Source organism: Corvus hawaiiensis, chromosome 7 (assembly GCF_020740725.1).
Source record: "Corvus hawaiiensis isolate bCorHaw1 chromosome 7, bCorHaw1.pri.cur, whole genome shotgun sequence".
Taxonomy (NCBI): domain Eukaryota; kingdom Metazoa; phylum Chordata; class Aves; order Passeriformes; family Corvidae; genus Corvus; species Corvus hawaiiensis.
Genome location: NC_063219.1, coordinates 11,940,568 through 11,957,286, shown reverse-complemented (window position 1 = coordinate 11,957,286; position 16,719 = coordinate 11,940,568). Strand labels below are relative to the sequence as shown.

General features: G+C 43.0%; 1 protein-coding gene across 1 annotated transcript in view; it reads right to left on the bottom strand.

Annotated features, from left to right (window-relative positions):
* The window catches only part of PLCL1 (phospholipase C like 1 (inactive)), a 186,118-nt gene extending 181,269 nt beyond the window's left edge, over window positions 1-4,849 (bottom strand). The window contains exon 1 of the mRNA XM_048308934.1: window positions 4,331-4,849. Coding sequence (XP_048164891.1) covers window positions 4,331-4,603 — 273 coding nt within the window. The 5' untranslated portion in view covers window positions 4,604-4,849. The remainder of the gene's footprint in view (window positions 1-4,330) is intronic.
* Window positions 4,850-16,719: the final 11,870 nt, after the last annotated feature.

Genomic DNA, 16,719 nt, shown 5'->3' with positions numbered 1-16,719 from the left:
AGAATGCAATCATGATAAAATCACCACTGGACTATCAAATAGTCGATCAGCTTTAATGAATCTTACATAGTCATAGTTACAGATTATTAAGCAACAAGTGCCTAAATGCAAGCTTACACAATGAAAAGCTATGTAAAAGCTACTGGAGAATCATTACAGTTCTGAAGAACTCTGTCTTCTGAAAACAAACTCTTAAACAGTTACATTGCATAGACAGATGTGGCACATATTTAAAACAAATTCCGTCACCACACTTCAGAACACAAACAAAGAAACTAAGCCTCATTGCTTGTATCGCAGGTCTGTTTTTTTAAAGCTAAGAATGTCACAAGCATAAATACAAGTCTTGAAATAAGACAGCTGGATATCTTGATACACTTCCACTGATTAATTCAATTGCAAAACCCTAAAACCTGCAGTTCTTAGGCTAATAGTATATTATGAGCAAGGACAACTCAACTGGCTTTTAAAGGAAAAAAAAAAAAAATCTCTGCATGAAGCAGGCAAGTCGCCTTTGGAAGAGCTTCAGTGAAAGGTCTCATAGCTGTACTGTGACTGAAGTTAAACTCTCTCGAGTTAAAGAGCCTGCAGCTGCTACTTCAAGTTCATTTCATGGGCACAGTGTGCTGCGTTATCTGCTACAGTATCTTAAAACAAAGATCCAGGAAGAAAACAAACACATGATCCCAAAAGTTTGTCCTGCATGCAAACAAAGCAGAGAGAGAAGCCTGATAAGAATTGACAGAGAAATATTTTGGTACAAAGTATTTCAGTAGCATTATATAACAAATTACACAGCCTTCCTACTCATTTATTAAAGTGCTCATACACGGCAATGTCAGAAGGAACATGCCAGAAGGAAAACTGTATCAGCCAACTCTGTTTAGAACCCCCCACACAGGAAGGCTTGCAAAGCATTACATGTAAAGAAAGCAGAAATCCAGTTCTCCAAGCACTGTCTTCTGCTCTCCTAGCAGCCTAAAAGTGGTTGCAATTATTTTATTTGCAAAAAACTGGCCCGGAATTATTCACAAGCCAAAAAAAAAAAAAAGAAAGAAAAAAAAGGAAATGCTTGGCAAATAATTTAGTCAATGCACAGTCCATCTCTAGGCTTCCTAGAAAACAGGTCAAGTTCTATGATTTCTTGCCATTTCTCTAGTTTTGTCTCCAAGCACTCTTGTCCACTGATTTCAGGTTCCTCATGGCAAACTCCCTTTCTTGTTCCAGTTCTGTAGTAAGATCATTTACCTCTTCCTTGCATTAGAAAAAAAAACCAAAACCCAAACCAAAACACAAAGCCTAAAAAAACAACTAATGCACAAGTATTAGGTAAATGACCTAACGCACAAGAACAGCTACAACTATTTCTCATGAATCTTATTTTATATTTACCTCAATCTACAAAGCTGTGAACATCAGCAAAGCAAAATGGGAATAAAAATATTCTGGCTATACTTCGTTCTTTTTATATAAACGAGTTCTCTTGGTTCTGAAGCCAAATATAGAGCACATGAATGCACTGAAGATTATTTAGAAGGGTTCATATTTTACTTACAATATATGCCAAGTGGAATTTGCTGCAGGGAAGGTTTTTAAAGCAAGTCCCTATTCAGTCTTTGTACTTCACAGTTACACTGTGGGTGCCAGAACACTCCAAGGTAAGCAAGTCTGGCCTCCACTAGAATTGAACTCTCAGATGCTAATCTTGAGACTTGCAGAGTTCCAAAAGACAGCTGGGGAAAAAAATGCTGTTAAAAGTGTACTTTGACCATCTAAATCTACAGAATTTTAACTTTTTGCTTAATTGACCGAGACCACTCACGTTTAAAGTACACCTTCAAATAGTTGGGAGACAAATGGCAAAACAGAGCAAGAGTGTTCAACTCCTGCAGAGTAAGAGCTTGTCCTTACTGTGCAATTTCCTTTGCTTCCTTAAGTTGCATTTTTCAGTGGATAAGATCAGCTTAGAGAAAGCAACAGAATACTATTTTGACTATAGATTTATATTAACATATGGTAAAATAAATATAATAAATCATTACAAAATGCATTTCCCTGTAATACACACAATGCTTGAGCAGAAATCCTGCATGTTGAAGTCCTGAAAAAAGAAAAAACATAAAATAAGTTGGGGGGGTTTATCTTAAGTCCAACTAAAATTTGCATTTAACACCTGATGAGTATGTCCTAGGACATTAGAAATTAAAATAAATGCAGAAAAATAAATTATTTAATTCCTACCCCAAGTTAATAGCATTTCCTAGTATAATGCCCAAGGAAAACTGTGATTGAAAACACTTTTATATACCACTGAGACAACCCTGTGGGAAAAGAAATGCAATGCTCTGTATAGGGTCCCAACACTGTGCATTAGAGATGCACAGCCTGTGAATTCTCAAGTTCAGACACCTGCTATCAGACACGGCCATGTTATCTAATTTAATCCATCTATTTAACAAATAAATTTAAGATTAACAATGGTATTTTTCATTCCACTTCTATCATAAGACCATTCCAAACCCTTACAGGGCCTGGAATAACCTTCTCGTTTCCAGACTAGATCTATGCATAGGAATCCTTTGCTTTTGTCCAAGAAATCAAATTTCCCCTCATACAATATTCAATCCAGCGACTTTATCAGCCCATCCTAGCTATCCTTCTACACACCTGCTCCAGTTTGAATGCACCATTCCTAAGCACAGGAAACTGAGTTTACCCAGTATTTCAGATGAGGCCTTACCAGTTCCTTGTGTAAGAACATCAATACTTTCTTACCTCTGTCAGGAACCTTTCTCCTAATAAACACCATCCTAGGATATAGCTCAAGAAACTTCCTCCAGTTAGAAGAGTGATCATTATCACTCTCAGTAGACGTGCTAAATTATCAATATCAAGTTATCAAGCTGTAGTGAAAATGCTACTCAGTTATTAACAATAATACACCATATATGACATTAAAACATATCTACCACATGGAACGGGTATAGTCTGTAAAAATAATGATACATTTTTAACTGAAATCCAAGACTGCGTATTTTCAATTTTTGAAATCTTCACACAAATCTAAGAGAAAATATCATATCCATACCAGTACAGTTACAGAACTTTGGTCCTGATTTAGTAAAGCATTTATACATTTATGCAACTTCAGACTGGAAGCTTTCCCATCACACTCAGTGAATGTCTTTAGAAAACTAAACCCACCCTTCAACGCTTTGCTGGACTTAATGGGTTAATATTTCAAGGTGAAACTTGCAAAGGGTCTTCGAGGCTCTTTTGCATTTAACGAGTTCGGTCTCCTCTCATTTTAAAATGCAAAAAGAAAGTATTTCGCTATCTATTCTTTCTCTGAATAGACATACGAAGCGGCAAGAGCTAAGCATGCGTCCTGAGCTTCTGGCATTGAAGTAGAGCTCTACCCAGTGCCTTCACACATTTACAGATGAGAAGTCTCATTTTCTGCTGTTCTCCCGATGCCTTCCCAGTGCAAATCACTACAAGAAGATCACGTGTGACCATATGCTAAATCAAGTTTGCCCAGGAGATTTCATTCATCGGTTCCCCAAAACCTGGCGATTAAGCCTACATTCTTGCAAGGAGATGCCATTTAATTCAAAACCACATCGTTTATTCTAAAAAAATTAAACCGGAAAAAAAAAGCACTAACATATTCATAAAGCCATTTTCCTTACCAGATTATAACAAAGGCGAAGGCTTTAAGATCACGCCCGACCAGTTAATTTCACATTATAGGTGCTAAACAGCCGGTGCTGCTCCGCAACAACCTGTACTACAGTCCGTCTCCAAACACACCTTCTGTTAATTTGTGACACTGCATATTTTGCTGCTCAAGAACGAAGAAAGCCAGCGCTGTAGAAGCTATTTATTCTGCCTTCCAGGTGCTTCATAAATATTAAATAAGAACAGATACGAGCTACTACACAAAAACTTTACAACTCGGCGGGAAGCTGCCCCACGGGTCACACACGAGCGCGGGAGGGACCCCGACCCCTCTCAGTGGCAACGGGAGCAGCCCCCAGCGCAGACCCCTGAGAGCCGCTCGGTCCGGGCACGCACCTTGCCCCGGGGGCTCCGGGGCGGCCCCGCCGCCGTCTTTGCTCGCCGCAGGCAGGGCAGCAGCGCTGCGCGGCGCAGCGGCCGCTTCACCTGCGCGGAGGGTGCGCGCAGCCCATCCCCGGAGGGCTCCCACCACCCTTCTGCCCACCCCGGCCCCCCACCGCGGGCAAGGACGCACCGGAGGGCGGCTTCAGCCCGGGTAACCCGGCGGCGGGACCCGCGGAAACTTCCCGGCGGGGCGGCACACCCTTACCTTGATGATGCTGCTCCTCCGCGGGGTGGCCTTGGCCGCCTCCAGCAAGCAGGCGTCGGGGTCGGGGGCTGCCGGCGGCCCCAGGCTGCCACCGGGGAAGCGCTCCGCGGTACCCACGGCCGAAACACCGCTGCGGCGCTCCCGCCTCCTGCCCCCGGCTGCCGCCGAAGGGTCCAGCGATGCCGGCTCGGGCTCCTCTTCAGCATGGTAAGCGGCATCGGGAGGACCACGGCCCGCCGCCGGCTGCTCTCTGCCGCCGGCAGCCTCTGCCATCGCCCCGCCGAGCGGTGTCAACTTCTCCGGGGCGCTGAGAGGGCGGGGGAGTCACACAGACGAAGAAACGGACGGCGTCCCGCGGCGCTCCTCTCACGGCACGGTAGCGCCAACTTTCCCCGGAGGAGCCATGCCCGCCCCCGGGGGAAGGGGCCCGCGCGGGACTCCGCGGTGCCGGAGGAGCGGGGCGGGGGACGCGGAGAGCACGCAGGAAGTGCAGCCGCAGCCCCGCGCTGTTGTGACAGAAGCCGGGCTTGTGTTGACGGGCGGCGCTGACGGACGGCGCTCTCGGCCAATCAGCGCCGCGGCCGCCCCCCGGCGGCGCGGCGCCGGCCAATGGCCTTGGGGAGGGGCGTGCCCGCGGGACTCCGGCACGGGCGGTCGCGGCGGTGCGCGGGGGGCGGCTGGAGGGTGTAGGAGGTCTTGTAGCACCTGGTGGCCCCCGCCACGACCTTGAAGAACAGGGCCTGTGGAGGGCCGTGCCGCCCGTCGAGAGTGCTTGTGTGCTGAGGCGGCCGCGGGAATGCTCCCCCGCGCGTGTTTTAGGCAGGTTTGGGCTGCCTCTGTGCCAGGGTAAAAGCAGCGTGTGAAGAGGTGACTTAGGTTAAACACCCTGCAGCCCGCGTAGCCCTCAAGTGGAAGTATTGTGGTAGGAACAGGGACGCTGCCCGCGCCGGTCGTGGGGGCTGCTGGTGTAAGGGGAACCTTAAGGCTGCTGACGGCTGGCCAGCAGAGTGGGTGCGAGGCGTAAGGGAGAGCTCGCAAAAGACGGCGAAGACTCACGTTGGGATTCCTCCGCCTCTTAAAAACGAGCCAAAAACAAAGCAGGTTGTGTGGGGCTGCGGCTCCGCCGCCCGTTCCCCGCTACTCGCTCCCCTGTCGGCCGCCGGCCCGGGGCGGTCCCGCTCCCGCTCTGCCCCTCACAGCCCCGGGCCCGGAGGGCGCTGGCAGGGCCGACACCGCCCCCTGGCGGCGCGGCCGGGCCCCGCACCCGCTCCCGCGGCGGCCGCGGTCCCCCCGCTCGGTGCCGGTGCGGGGCTCCAGCGGGAGGCGGGGAAGAGGAACCTCCCGGGAAGGGCAGGAGCCGCGGCCAGCCTTTGGAAGAGTTCGTGCGAGCGTGGTGCTGTCCCTTGCAATTCTTCAGAGGGTATTTAGTTATAATGAGATTATCCACGCGGAGACCTCAGGGAAGGTGGGGTGAAGGGGAGTGCAGCGAGGGTGAAAGTACAGGAAAGAGGTGAGGAAGAGATTATACAGTGAGATGGAAAATAGGACGGGTAGGGCTGGGCAAGCTGGTAGTCACTGGGGATGTAAGACTATTCAAAATTACAGTTACCAGCTTTAAAGGCAGTAAGACTCTGTGGGAATGTTAATTTCTCCCTGGTTTCTAAAGTTAATTCCCTAATGAATGTGTTTGGTACCTGTTGTCAGTCACTGATTAAGGAAGAAAATAAGAGAGAACCTCCTTACCTTAACCAGTCATTAGCTACTAGCAAATGCCTGGCTACAGGGCATGATTGCCACTTAAAAGATGTGAAATTTATATATTTATATACATATACAAGTTTAGAATTCCATGTTAACAAAGGTCCAGAACTTCTGTCAAAGTTATTGAGGCATTTATCATATTCAACACAAAGATATGCTAATTGAGGGACAGATCTAAATACCACTGAACTTTTTTCATTAGCTTCCTTCTAAATTTTATGTAAAAAAAATGTCAAGATACATGTACACTACAGTTATTTTGCTTTGTTTCAGTGAAAAATGTCACAAAATAAGTAACGGTAAAAGAAGATAGAAAATATTCACCTTGAACAAACATCTATATTAAGCAATACCAGAGAGAAGAGACTGGTGAAGGAATGGAGCACTTAACCCCAGCCTGGATTGTACAAGAGAAAGAACATCAGACCAAGTCACTGCAACAAAAACGGGGGAAAAAACCCAAACCAACTAATAAAAGCTTATTACATATCACATACTGTCACTCAGACTGACCTAAGAAGACTAATTTAAAGACAATAGAGAAGGTAATTACCATGCAGTATTTTAATAGAGGGAATTACTGCTTTGTGTAGAAATATGTTGCAGATCTTTCCTGTATTTTGTGAAATCATATGAAGTTTAATCATTGATTTAATTATTTGGGAACAGCACAGTGCTGTCATAGCTGAAATCTGCCTCTACCAGAAACTCTGCAGCATGTTGCACAGACAGATGCATACAGGATATTAAAGAACTTTATCCTTTCTAGGTTGTGTTTTACACATTTAATATTAGGGGGAGATTTATTGTCAAATGCATTGTTTCTGATATCAAAGGTTTAAAACTATTTAATTCTCACCTTACATTATAACCTTTGACACCTGAAGTCTTTAACTGGAAAAGGTCTACAGGGAATCTACAGATTTTAAGTTTCATAAACATCAAACCTACAGGGAACACTGAACAAATTGTAATTTTGATCTGTTTGTCCACAAGATGCAGAGGTTTTAGCATTATGTATGATACAGCTAAGTGAGGGTTTAGTTAAATTCTTTTCTAGAAGAAAAGGAAGGCTATTTTTCTGACTGTGCATCTCTAGATGCTTCTGAGGCATCTGCATCTATCTGCTTCTGTTAGTGGAGAGCCATGAATTATGAAGGAAAAGAGCAATTGGTTTTGATACTTCTTGATGTCTAATAAAAAAGAGAGTTGACAAAAGGAAGCTTTACAGTAAAACTGCTTGCATACAAAGTTTTAAAAAATTAAGATTGGTTGGTGATAAGTGTCTATAACAGGTTTCTGTGATCAGTTTCAAGAAGGTCTGATGCAGTCCACTGTACAAAGACACTGTTGTGTTGTCTACACCTACTTCAGATAGGAACAGGTTTTTGAGAACAGTCACAGTTCACTCAAACTAAGAAAGGTAAGATAGATAAAAACATCTATGTGTTTGTCTGAACACAAGTCAGCAAGTGCCTGCAATATCTATTTTAATGTGGATTTTTTTTTTACACTCACTCCATCCCCATCCTTAAGGCACACAATTGTTCCTCAGTGGGAGTAGTTTGTATCACAAACGGGCTGAAAATACAGTTGTCTTGGAGCTGTGCTGAAGTATAGCTTACGTAAGCCAGTACTTGCACCCAGACATTGCATTTTGGGAAGCTCTTAAAATTAAGTGTTCTCCTGAGAGCCAAAAGTGGTTCTCCTATACCAATTGAACAGGGCTGATGAAGTGTGAAAACTGACGTATTTTCCTGTGTGAACATCTAATTTGCAAGGCAAGGAAAGCAATAGGGGAAAAGTTGTAATTTCTTCAAGTACACATTCATACTGATAGCAAATCATAACTAATTTTAGCATTGATGAGACTTATGCAAAGCTATTGATGAGAAAATGTTTTGCTAGGTAATTCTTAAATAAATGATTTTTTAAAAAGTCTTAGTGCTTATTGTGTCTGTGCTGTTACATTATGAATGTGATATTATAAAACAATAAAAAAAGAATGATATAATTTATTTATATAAATATGTACTTGTTGCTAAGCTTCGCTCACATTTTGGCAAAGCAACCCCAAGTCATATTTTGCCTTTACAACTATAATTAAGCTTTTAGGCTGGGAAAAAAATGCAAGTTCAAATCAGTGTAAAGCAAATGTAGTTAAATCTTGATTTTAAAACATACTGCATATGTTTACAATTTTTATTTTTCAAATATATTTACACACACACATTGATTCAATGCCTCCTCTTATTTTGTTAAGTCTTGTTTTGTGTTGCCTCCTATGTGTTTGAAAAAGCCTCGCTATACTTACACATCATATTGTATTTTCTAGGTAGTATGATGTTGTGTCTTCTCTAACCTAACAAGAGAGACTTTTGTGATATGCCTCTATCTTAATGATGTTCTTGTTCCAGCTGAAGTCACTGATGAATACTTTTCACTGTCTGAGGGTACTTTCAGGCAAATCCAGTGTTTTTAATAATTAAAATGCTGTGATTATAGAAGATTCCTGCAAATTCTTAGCTCTGAGGAATAATTCTTTATTTGAGGAGTATTGTTTTCCCTACAGATATGCCAATTAAGTGTGAGAAAGGGTAAAATCAGGACCTCAAATTAGATCATGTTTAATCCTATTTCACAGCCTCTACTTACTATATAGATGCAGGCCCAAGCCTGAATGGAGCCCAGGCTAGGTAAAGACTGGAATGAAAAGGAGGGTAAAATCTGAGATGGATTCTGTAAACAGTCATAGCTGGTAGCAACAATTTAACCAAGTTTTGTAGACAGGAAAGAGCAGATTCCTGATAAGGAAGTGATTCTCCCACCAAATTTGGCACCAGGTATAAAGAAGAAAGTGACATTAGAATTTTCTAAAGGGAGAACAGTAAAATGCCATGTGCTGATTTAGGTTTGTAAGTAACTAAACATTTTTTTTTCTAATCTGATTTTCAAGGGTAGATGTTTGCCAAGAATGTATTTCACTTACATAAAGATTCACAACATAAGTCACACCCGCCTTCAGATATTTGGGCAAAGTGATTGAGGTTCAAGAAGTTAACAAGTAACTGAAAATAAAGTTTTTAATGGACAGCCTGAGATAATCCCAGAAGTCACGCTACAACCTAGGTAAAAGAGAATTTATTCATTGGTGCAAATAGTGAAGCTTTCTCAAGTTGCCCAGGTTTAGTTGCTAGTTGCTTCGTTTTTAGGGAGGGAAGAGAAGGCATGTCGTATACATTATAACAGAAATTGGCTTGAAGATTTGAAGGAGTCTAGAAGATGAATTCTTATTCAAGTCTGAAGATAATAATAATGACTCTTGTTTAAGGTAGGTGGTAATTCCACTTAATGAGAACATTTACCAATGACTGTCTTTCACAGAGTCCTTTTTAACTCCTCTGATCATTGCTTTTAGTATTTCTTCAGCTGTGACACATACAGAAATCTAATTGTAGCTGTTGCTAACTTTCAGGCTATGTGAAGTTGTTAACTGCTGTGAAGAGTATGATCCAATAGATGTATGTCATTTCCTCCATTCTTTACTTAGGAATAGGTTCAAGTGTACTGTGTACCTTGCTAGCTCAATGGATATATTCAGTGTTAGAAATGTACGTGGCACCATGGCTCCCACACACTTAACTGCAATTTTTTGGGATCATTTGACTGATCATGAACTGCACAGCTGCTGGGGAAGCAGAATTAGTTTTAAATGATACTTATTAGTCGGGAATTCTTCTTACTGAGGATAGAAAGTATTCTGGTAATATTCTAGTTCAAAAGCTACTCTTATGGTCTCTAATCTTGCCACCTGAGAAGGAAATTGCTACCAACATCAGCAGGAGTCATATTCATATCTACTTTGTAGTTAAAGAGTTTGGAGAAAATCTGGTCAGTATGCAAAGAACGGAATTTAGGCTATTCTTCTGCATGTTAATCAGACATACAACCTTCCTCCTAACATGCTCTCTGCAAGATTTTTGCATTGCTTAACTAGTTTTGGACATAAACAAGTTAATCGTGAGCACCCTGGACCATTGAGGTGCTAGGCAGTAGTCCAACCACCAGGAGAAAAGAATTCATTTAAATTCTTTCTGAGGGGGCCTGACAAGGATGTGAGGGAAAGTATCAAGTAATCCAGTAGGAGTGGGTCTGTATGGGGAGAGCGTTGGTGACGAGAGCCTGACATCCATTCCATTGCCACTTCTGGTGGGCATACAGGTCCAGTCCCATGGATAGAAGAGCTGCACATTGGAGTAGAGAACAATAGCTCATCGTTTCAACTGAGAGGTCAGTTTGCTCTCAGAAACTACTCTGTGATGTGAACCAAGTAGCTAAGTTAGGATGATCAGGAGATTTGCTTCAAAACTGGCCCTTGATCCAAACAAAAATGCTAAACCAGATGCACCCAAAGCAAGTAAGTGTTAAAGGTACATTGCTGTCTTTAGATCGCCTGTTCCTGACTGGCCTCCCAAGGAAAGAGTAGAAAGAGCTATACCCACATTTGCCTCACTTCAAAGAAAGCTGCTTTCCTGTGAAAAAAAGTCAAGACAGTGTTTCCTGGCAATATTTCTGACAGCTTCTGCACTGACTTGAAGTGGTAGTATATGCAAACAGAGAACCGATACCCTGTAAAGTTTTCCCTTTTTTATTATTATAGGCAGGCTGGTCTAGTCCTTGATACCACTTCCAAACACAAAATTACATGAATTTGAAAACTGCTAAAAACATTTATGTTTGGTTTTTTTTCACGTGTGTAAACTTGGCCCATCTCTCTTAATTCTTTAGAAAAAGTCACCTCAAAGAGAAAAAAAAAAAAGCAATATGATTATGATCACAATGTAATACTCAAAATAACTTAAATTCCTCTGGTATTAATAGAATTGGTATGAATTGAAGGATTTAAGAAGATTAAAAATATTTTCCATCAGGGATGACGTATATTTAATCTTTTATTGCAAAATCTCATGTTCCTTAATGTCAGGTTAGAAGGATGTGGAAAAAAAAGCCTAATGACTAATATAAGTAAGCTTATTTTCCTGAAATTTGCCACTGTGGGAGTATAACATGCATAAATTGGAAGAATTGTTAACCACTGTTTATCTGTGTCCTTTCTGAGTGGGGTTAAATCAGCTGGTTGTTAAAATCTATATCCTATCCTAGCTCCCACTGTACCCTACAGCAGGATTAGCAAAACTGAAGAATTCTGCAAACACAAGGCCAGGAGTGTTTTACTCCCAAATGCAGAGATTTACAGACTAATCAATAATAAAATGTGTTGGGCAAACTTAGAAAGTCACCTGTTTACTTTGTGGTTTGGAAGAATCCTTGAATTCTAACCAGTTACCCTCATTTCATCTAATCTTAGACATACAGTCAGACTTGGTAGCAAGATTTCAGAGATTCAGATGTATTAACTCTTCAGGCTATGCTGCTGTCAAAAGGCAGCAGAGCTTTTCTTATATATACTCTGCAAGTCTGATGTTCAAAGATGCCAAGAAATGGCTTTATCAGCAGATATTATACACAATGAGCCTCAGTGAGCCATACTTGAACACAGTACTTTTCAAAGGTTTGTGACTTGGGGGAGCATAGGAAAAAACTAAGGAATAATAATATCTCTTGTTTTGTAAGTCCCAAGGGATTTACAATAGTGTGGGCCAAAACTTACACTGGATTGTTTCTTATGAGCCACTACAAATAAAACAAATTGAATTTAAATTACCTATTTGTCCAAACACTTAAACCCCCTTCATCTGAATGGAAAGCAACAGGTAAAAAACATTTCAGAGCTCACAGGTGCTCTGAGACTGTATTCTACAAAATGCAGAAAAAGAAGAGTGAATTGCAAATTGAGAAAAATAAAAGAGAAACAAAGCATAAAAATCCTGTAATCACTCACACAGGCAAGATAAGTGATCTCATTAAGCTGGATTCTAACTGAAACATTAATATGGAAAAACCTCTTCAAACTCCAGTTTAAGTTGGGAAAGATTAGCAATCCATTTTAAAAATCAATGCTTTGAGTTCTTGTTTTTTGTATGTATCTAATAATTTTTTTTTTTAAATAAGGGGGGCAGAGACAAGAGGAAGTGAGCAGGAGTGTTGTTAGGGCAACTGGAAACAAAGTAGGAGGTAGAGACGAAGGTTAGAGAGAATGGTGGAGACTGGAATGGAGTGAGAAGTCACAGCTCATAGAGAAGAGAGATGTGCCCAAACCAAGGAAGGGAATGTTGTGGGAAAAGGGCCTTCAACAGGGAAATGTCATATAAAAGAAATACACCCATTTGAATAAATGGAAAACTTACCAGAAACGAGTCATTTCCTTCTGCATTTTTCACATGGCACTGACCATAACTTTTATTTAGTGGAACTCCTTAGGTGACCACCATCAGTGCTTCTAAACACTGCTAACTCCCTTGAAAGGTCTCCTCCAAGTCCTTAAATACCTAAGAGGTCTTGGGTTTTTGAGTTTGGGCTAGGGGGGGTAGAGAATCCATTCACAAGCTCGTACGAGAAATCACTATATACATCTTTATAAGCTGCAGATTTTTTTTTTTTCTGTTGATACAGTTCTGTATGCAGCAGACACAGAAGTCAATCTTTCAGTAACATCCTAAGAGACATTTTTATGAAATTTAGAGCAGGAAGTAGGTAATCTTTCATCAGGCACACCTTCTGACAAGGATATATTAATGCTTATATTTCCATGAAAGGATCTTGCCATGCTGTTAGGAAAACTAGCATTGTTATCCACAGATAAAAATAATAGAAGCAAAAACGGTAGCATGTCTTTTCAAGGTCAGTGAATCAGTGAAATAGCAATCTGTTGTATTACTCATAAAATCATACTTGTCTTTTTCTGCCTGGAGAATTCTTTTCCTCCTTTCTCCTCCCAATTCATTTTTTCTCCCTATTTTTCTCTCTTGCTTTTTTTCAGCTTATTTTTCCTCACTTAACCTATAACTTTCTCTAATGCTAAAAAAGGGACAAAAGTCAAAAGCCTACAGTAGCCAGCATAGTCAGACTCTTGTCTTTTACTGCCTTTTTACTGTCCAGTACTGCCTTTTAATTTGTGGGAGAGAACAGGGGAGATTATTTCATGCTGTATATATTGCTGACATGTGGAATCAGGAAAAACAGTTACACTTCTGACTTCCTTCGGGAGTGGCTCCCTTAGCCAAGATAAAATTCCCTTAATGAAGCAGCCATGCAGTACCAGGGCAGCCCAGCAGCCTTTGTTGTGATATTCAAATGCTGTATGCATGGCAGTATTTTTCACCAGCTCTACTTGTAATCTTGTTACATCTATAGGTGTGTTGAATTTTCAGGTTTTAAATCATCACAATAAAAAACAGCTCAATCTTTCTCATTTATTTGCAAAAGTCCTATTTTAAATGTAAATGTCCTAGATTTAGGTTTTTTAACTAAAGAAGGAGGTATGATGTAGAAGATACAACAATTAAAACTATGTACAATACACTTTCACGTCTCTGAATGTTTGTTTATTCTTTCAGCTGTTCCCACTTTAAATTCCCCAAATGAAGACAGGAAGTACATGAAAGGCTTGGGCTATTCTGCCTTTCACATCATTAAAATGTAGTGCTGTTCTCAGGGTAAGCTTTGTTGCTGTCTGATAAATATTCATAAAAGTCAATGAATGCAATTCAGCAGAGTTCTGTAATCTCACAAAATAAGTACTTCTACAAAACCCCATCAGCTCTGCTAAAATTGCCTTTACTTTTATACAGTTTTCTCATCTTAAAAAAAAAAAATCAATACTAAGAGTTAAGCATTATATTGTTATATATTACAGGCACAGAATTATTAGAAACTCTTCTTGGATTGTGGCTTTTTAGTCTGTGATAAGAGTAATGTTGCAGAAGCTGACAGATGTTGAAGCAGCACCAAAAAATTAAAGAGCAGTGTAGGGTTCCATAAGGACCGCGGGTCTGTGCTGTGCCTCAGGGAGAGGTAAATGATGTAAAGGGCTGTCTGGTTTAGGTGGGATGGGTATCATTTGCATAAAGTGAACTTAAGCAAGATACAGATATTTGAATTCAACTAAAAGATATTGTAGATATTGTCAAGATAATCTTCCTTGAAGTCTTTCTTTTAAAGCACCAAGAGAAAGTAAACCATGAATGTAACTAAGGATAGTAGTGATCCTGACATTGAGTCTCAGAGTTGAGCTGCAGTGATTTAGCCTGTGCACGTCTGATCACTTTGAAAAACAGTTTTCCCACTGGCATGTTGTTGTCCACCTGTCCCACCAGCTCTTGTTGTCATCAGACCAAGGATTTTTGTCAGGCTGTATCTTCGTACCTACATCAATTACGAGTTTGGCATTTGAATTACTTTGTTTTCCAGACCTGTTTAACAGCAGAGATATTCAAAGGGTGAAATGCATTTGCAGACAGGATGAAATTACGGAACAGGAGAGCAAGTTGTAGTGCTGTTCAGTAAATGACCACAGAAGTACACTTGACAAAAGCATTACTACTGATGCTTCTCCTCCAGTTCAGTAAGGGCGCAAAAAAGTGTATTTTGAGTTGGAGTATTTTGGGGAGTGGTCACAAAGGTGAGTGTTATTTTCTAGCCCTCTCTAGCAGACCCCAAATTGTATCCCCAAGGTCATCCCAGACCCACAGCTGTTCTCAAACCAGCCTGTGTACTCGAGAGTCTTTTGGAAACCTTGGGAAGACTCTTTGAATTGAAGTAAGGACTTCTACTTCACGTTGACAGCTGTAAAGTCTAAACTATGTTCTGACGCCCATCAAGTATGGCCTGGTAAGCCAGACACAGGTGACTGCCTCCCTGGGCATTTTTGTATTTTTCCCACAGAGGCCAGGTGAAATGCATGACCGTATTTTCCTCCCCGTTTCACGCCCTAGCTGGAAGGATAAAAACCCAGGTGGGATTTACTTCCTGCCTTCTGAGGTGCTGGGAAATTGGTAGACGGAGGTTCCTGGGCTGCCTCAGGGCATTAAAGCGCGGTTCCGAAGGGTGCTACCGACGCTCTCCTCAGAGCTGCCATCCCGGCGCTGTTGCTGCGCGGAGGCTGCCGGTGCCACGGTACCTGAGGGGAGGGGAGCGCAGAGCAGCCGGGCCGCCCGAGACCCGCTGGGGCATCGGCACAAGCGGCCGGGGCTCCGGGCACCGCAGCGGCCGCGAGCTCCTCGCTCCGGGAGGTGCGGGTGGACCGGCAGCCCCAGGGCCTCGAGGTGGGGAGGCGCTGGGCAGTGGTGGCGGCAGAAGCGTCCCCAGCCGCCTCGTCGCAGGGATCCCGTCAGAGTACTGGGGGCCCCCGAGGAGAGGAATTTGCGAAAGGGGTGATTTCTCCGGGGAAGGCGGGCTGAGGCGGGGCTCTGTGGCGAGGAAGGGCCGCTCTGACGCCTCTGCTAAACGCGCCGCCAGGTTGTGCCCCCCCCGCCCGTTGCAGGCCCGTCCTTGCTGTGCGCGTCAGCCGGGCGCGAGGCGGAGCTGAGGGAGCGCGACGCGTGCCGGGAACGTGCTGGGGCCGAGGAGGCGGCTGCGAGGACCGATGGATCCCGAGGGCGCGGTGAGGAGCCCGGCGGGGCCGGCGGCCGCCCCGGAGGGTGGGAGGGCGGGCGGGCAGCGGGGCCGTCCCGCTGGGGCGCCCCGGCTCGCGCCCGCCCGCGCGGGGCCGCCATTTTGTGTGTGGCGGCCTCGGGCTGTGGGGAAGCGGCTGGCGGCCCCGCGTGTGCGGGACACGGTACCGGGGCAGCGGGGTCTGCCTCGGACCTTACAGCACACGGGCTGTGGAAAATAGAGGTGTTCAGGCACCTACGTGCGCCTGATCACCAGGCCTTCGTGGAGTTAGGTTGTCTGACCGTCGGTGTGTTCAGTGTAAAAATGAAAATAGTGATTTGCTAACGAGCACTTGCCAGACGTACTAAATAATCCATAAACATATTGATGAATATACATATCCGTATTATTTGGGGAAAGTGATAAAAAAGGAAGTTTAAAAAAACAGTTGAAACAAGTATTTAGGCAAGTGATGTGCTGTTGGCACTTTTTTTTTCCAAATACTGTTTTCTTATTGCCACACTGGTGATAAAGAGGTGGTTATCACAATACAAATTTTAACATGTGACACTTAAAACTTACTGGGATTTACTGTATTTAGTATTGGGAGTTCATAAGTGGTGTGTTTAATTCTTCATTTCTTCCGTTGGGGTTTTTGTATTTGTGGTTTATTTTAATAAATCAACTCTTAAAATGTGTATGGAGAAAATGCAATTTGGGCTCTTTGAGGTAAGGAATAAATTTTGGCCGTTGTGTCAGCCGCTCATTATTATAGTTGAATCCAGAAGCTCTCATGCTGAGCACAGTGGCCAGATGCTTGCACAGTTAAGAGTTGTCTTTGGTGTGAGAGATGCAGAATGTAACCTGCTTTGTCCCTCAGGGGCTGTTTGCTGCAAAAGCCAGTCCTCTTGGGGACTGTAGTGACTCTGCTCCTTGCCCCTTAGAGGTGGGGTTTGTTCAGGTTAGTCAGTACTCTAGGTTAGTATTCTATTAGTTAGTCGGAGAGATGCATACTAGATTCTCCTGAGCAAATCAGGTTAACGACCTCGGGTTTTCCTCTGCACCGAGTGTGCGTG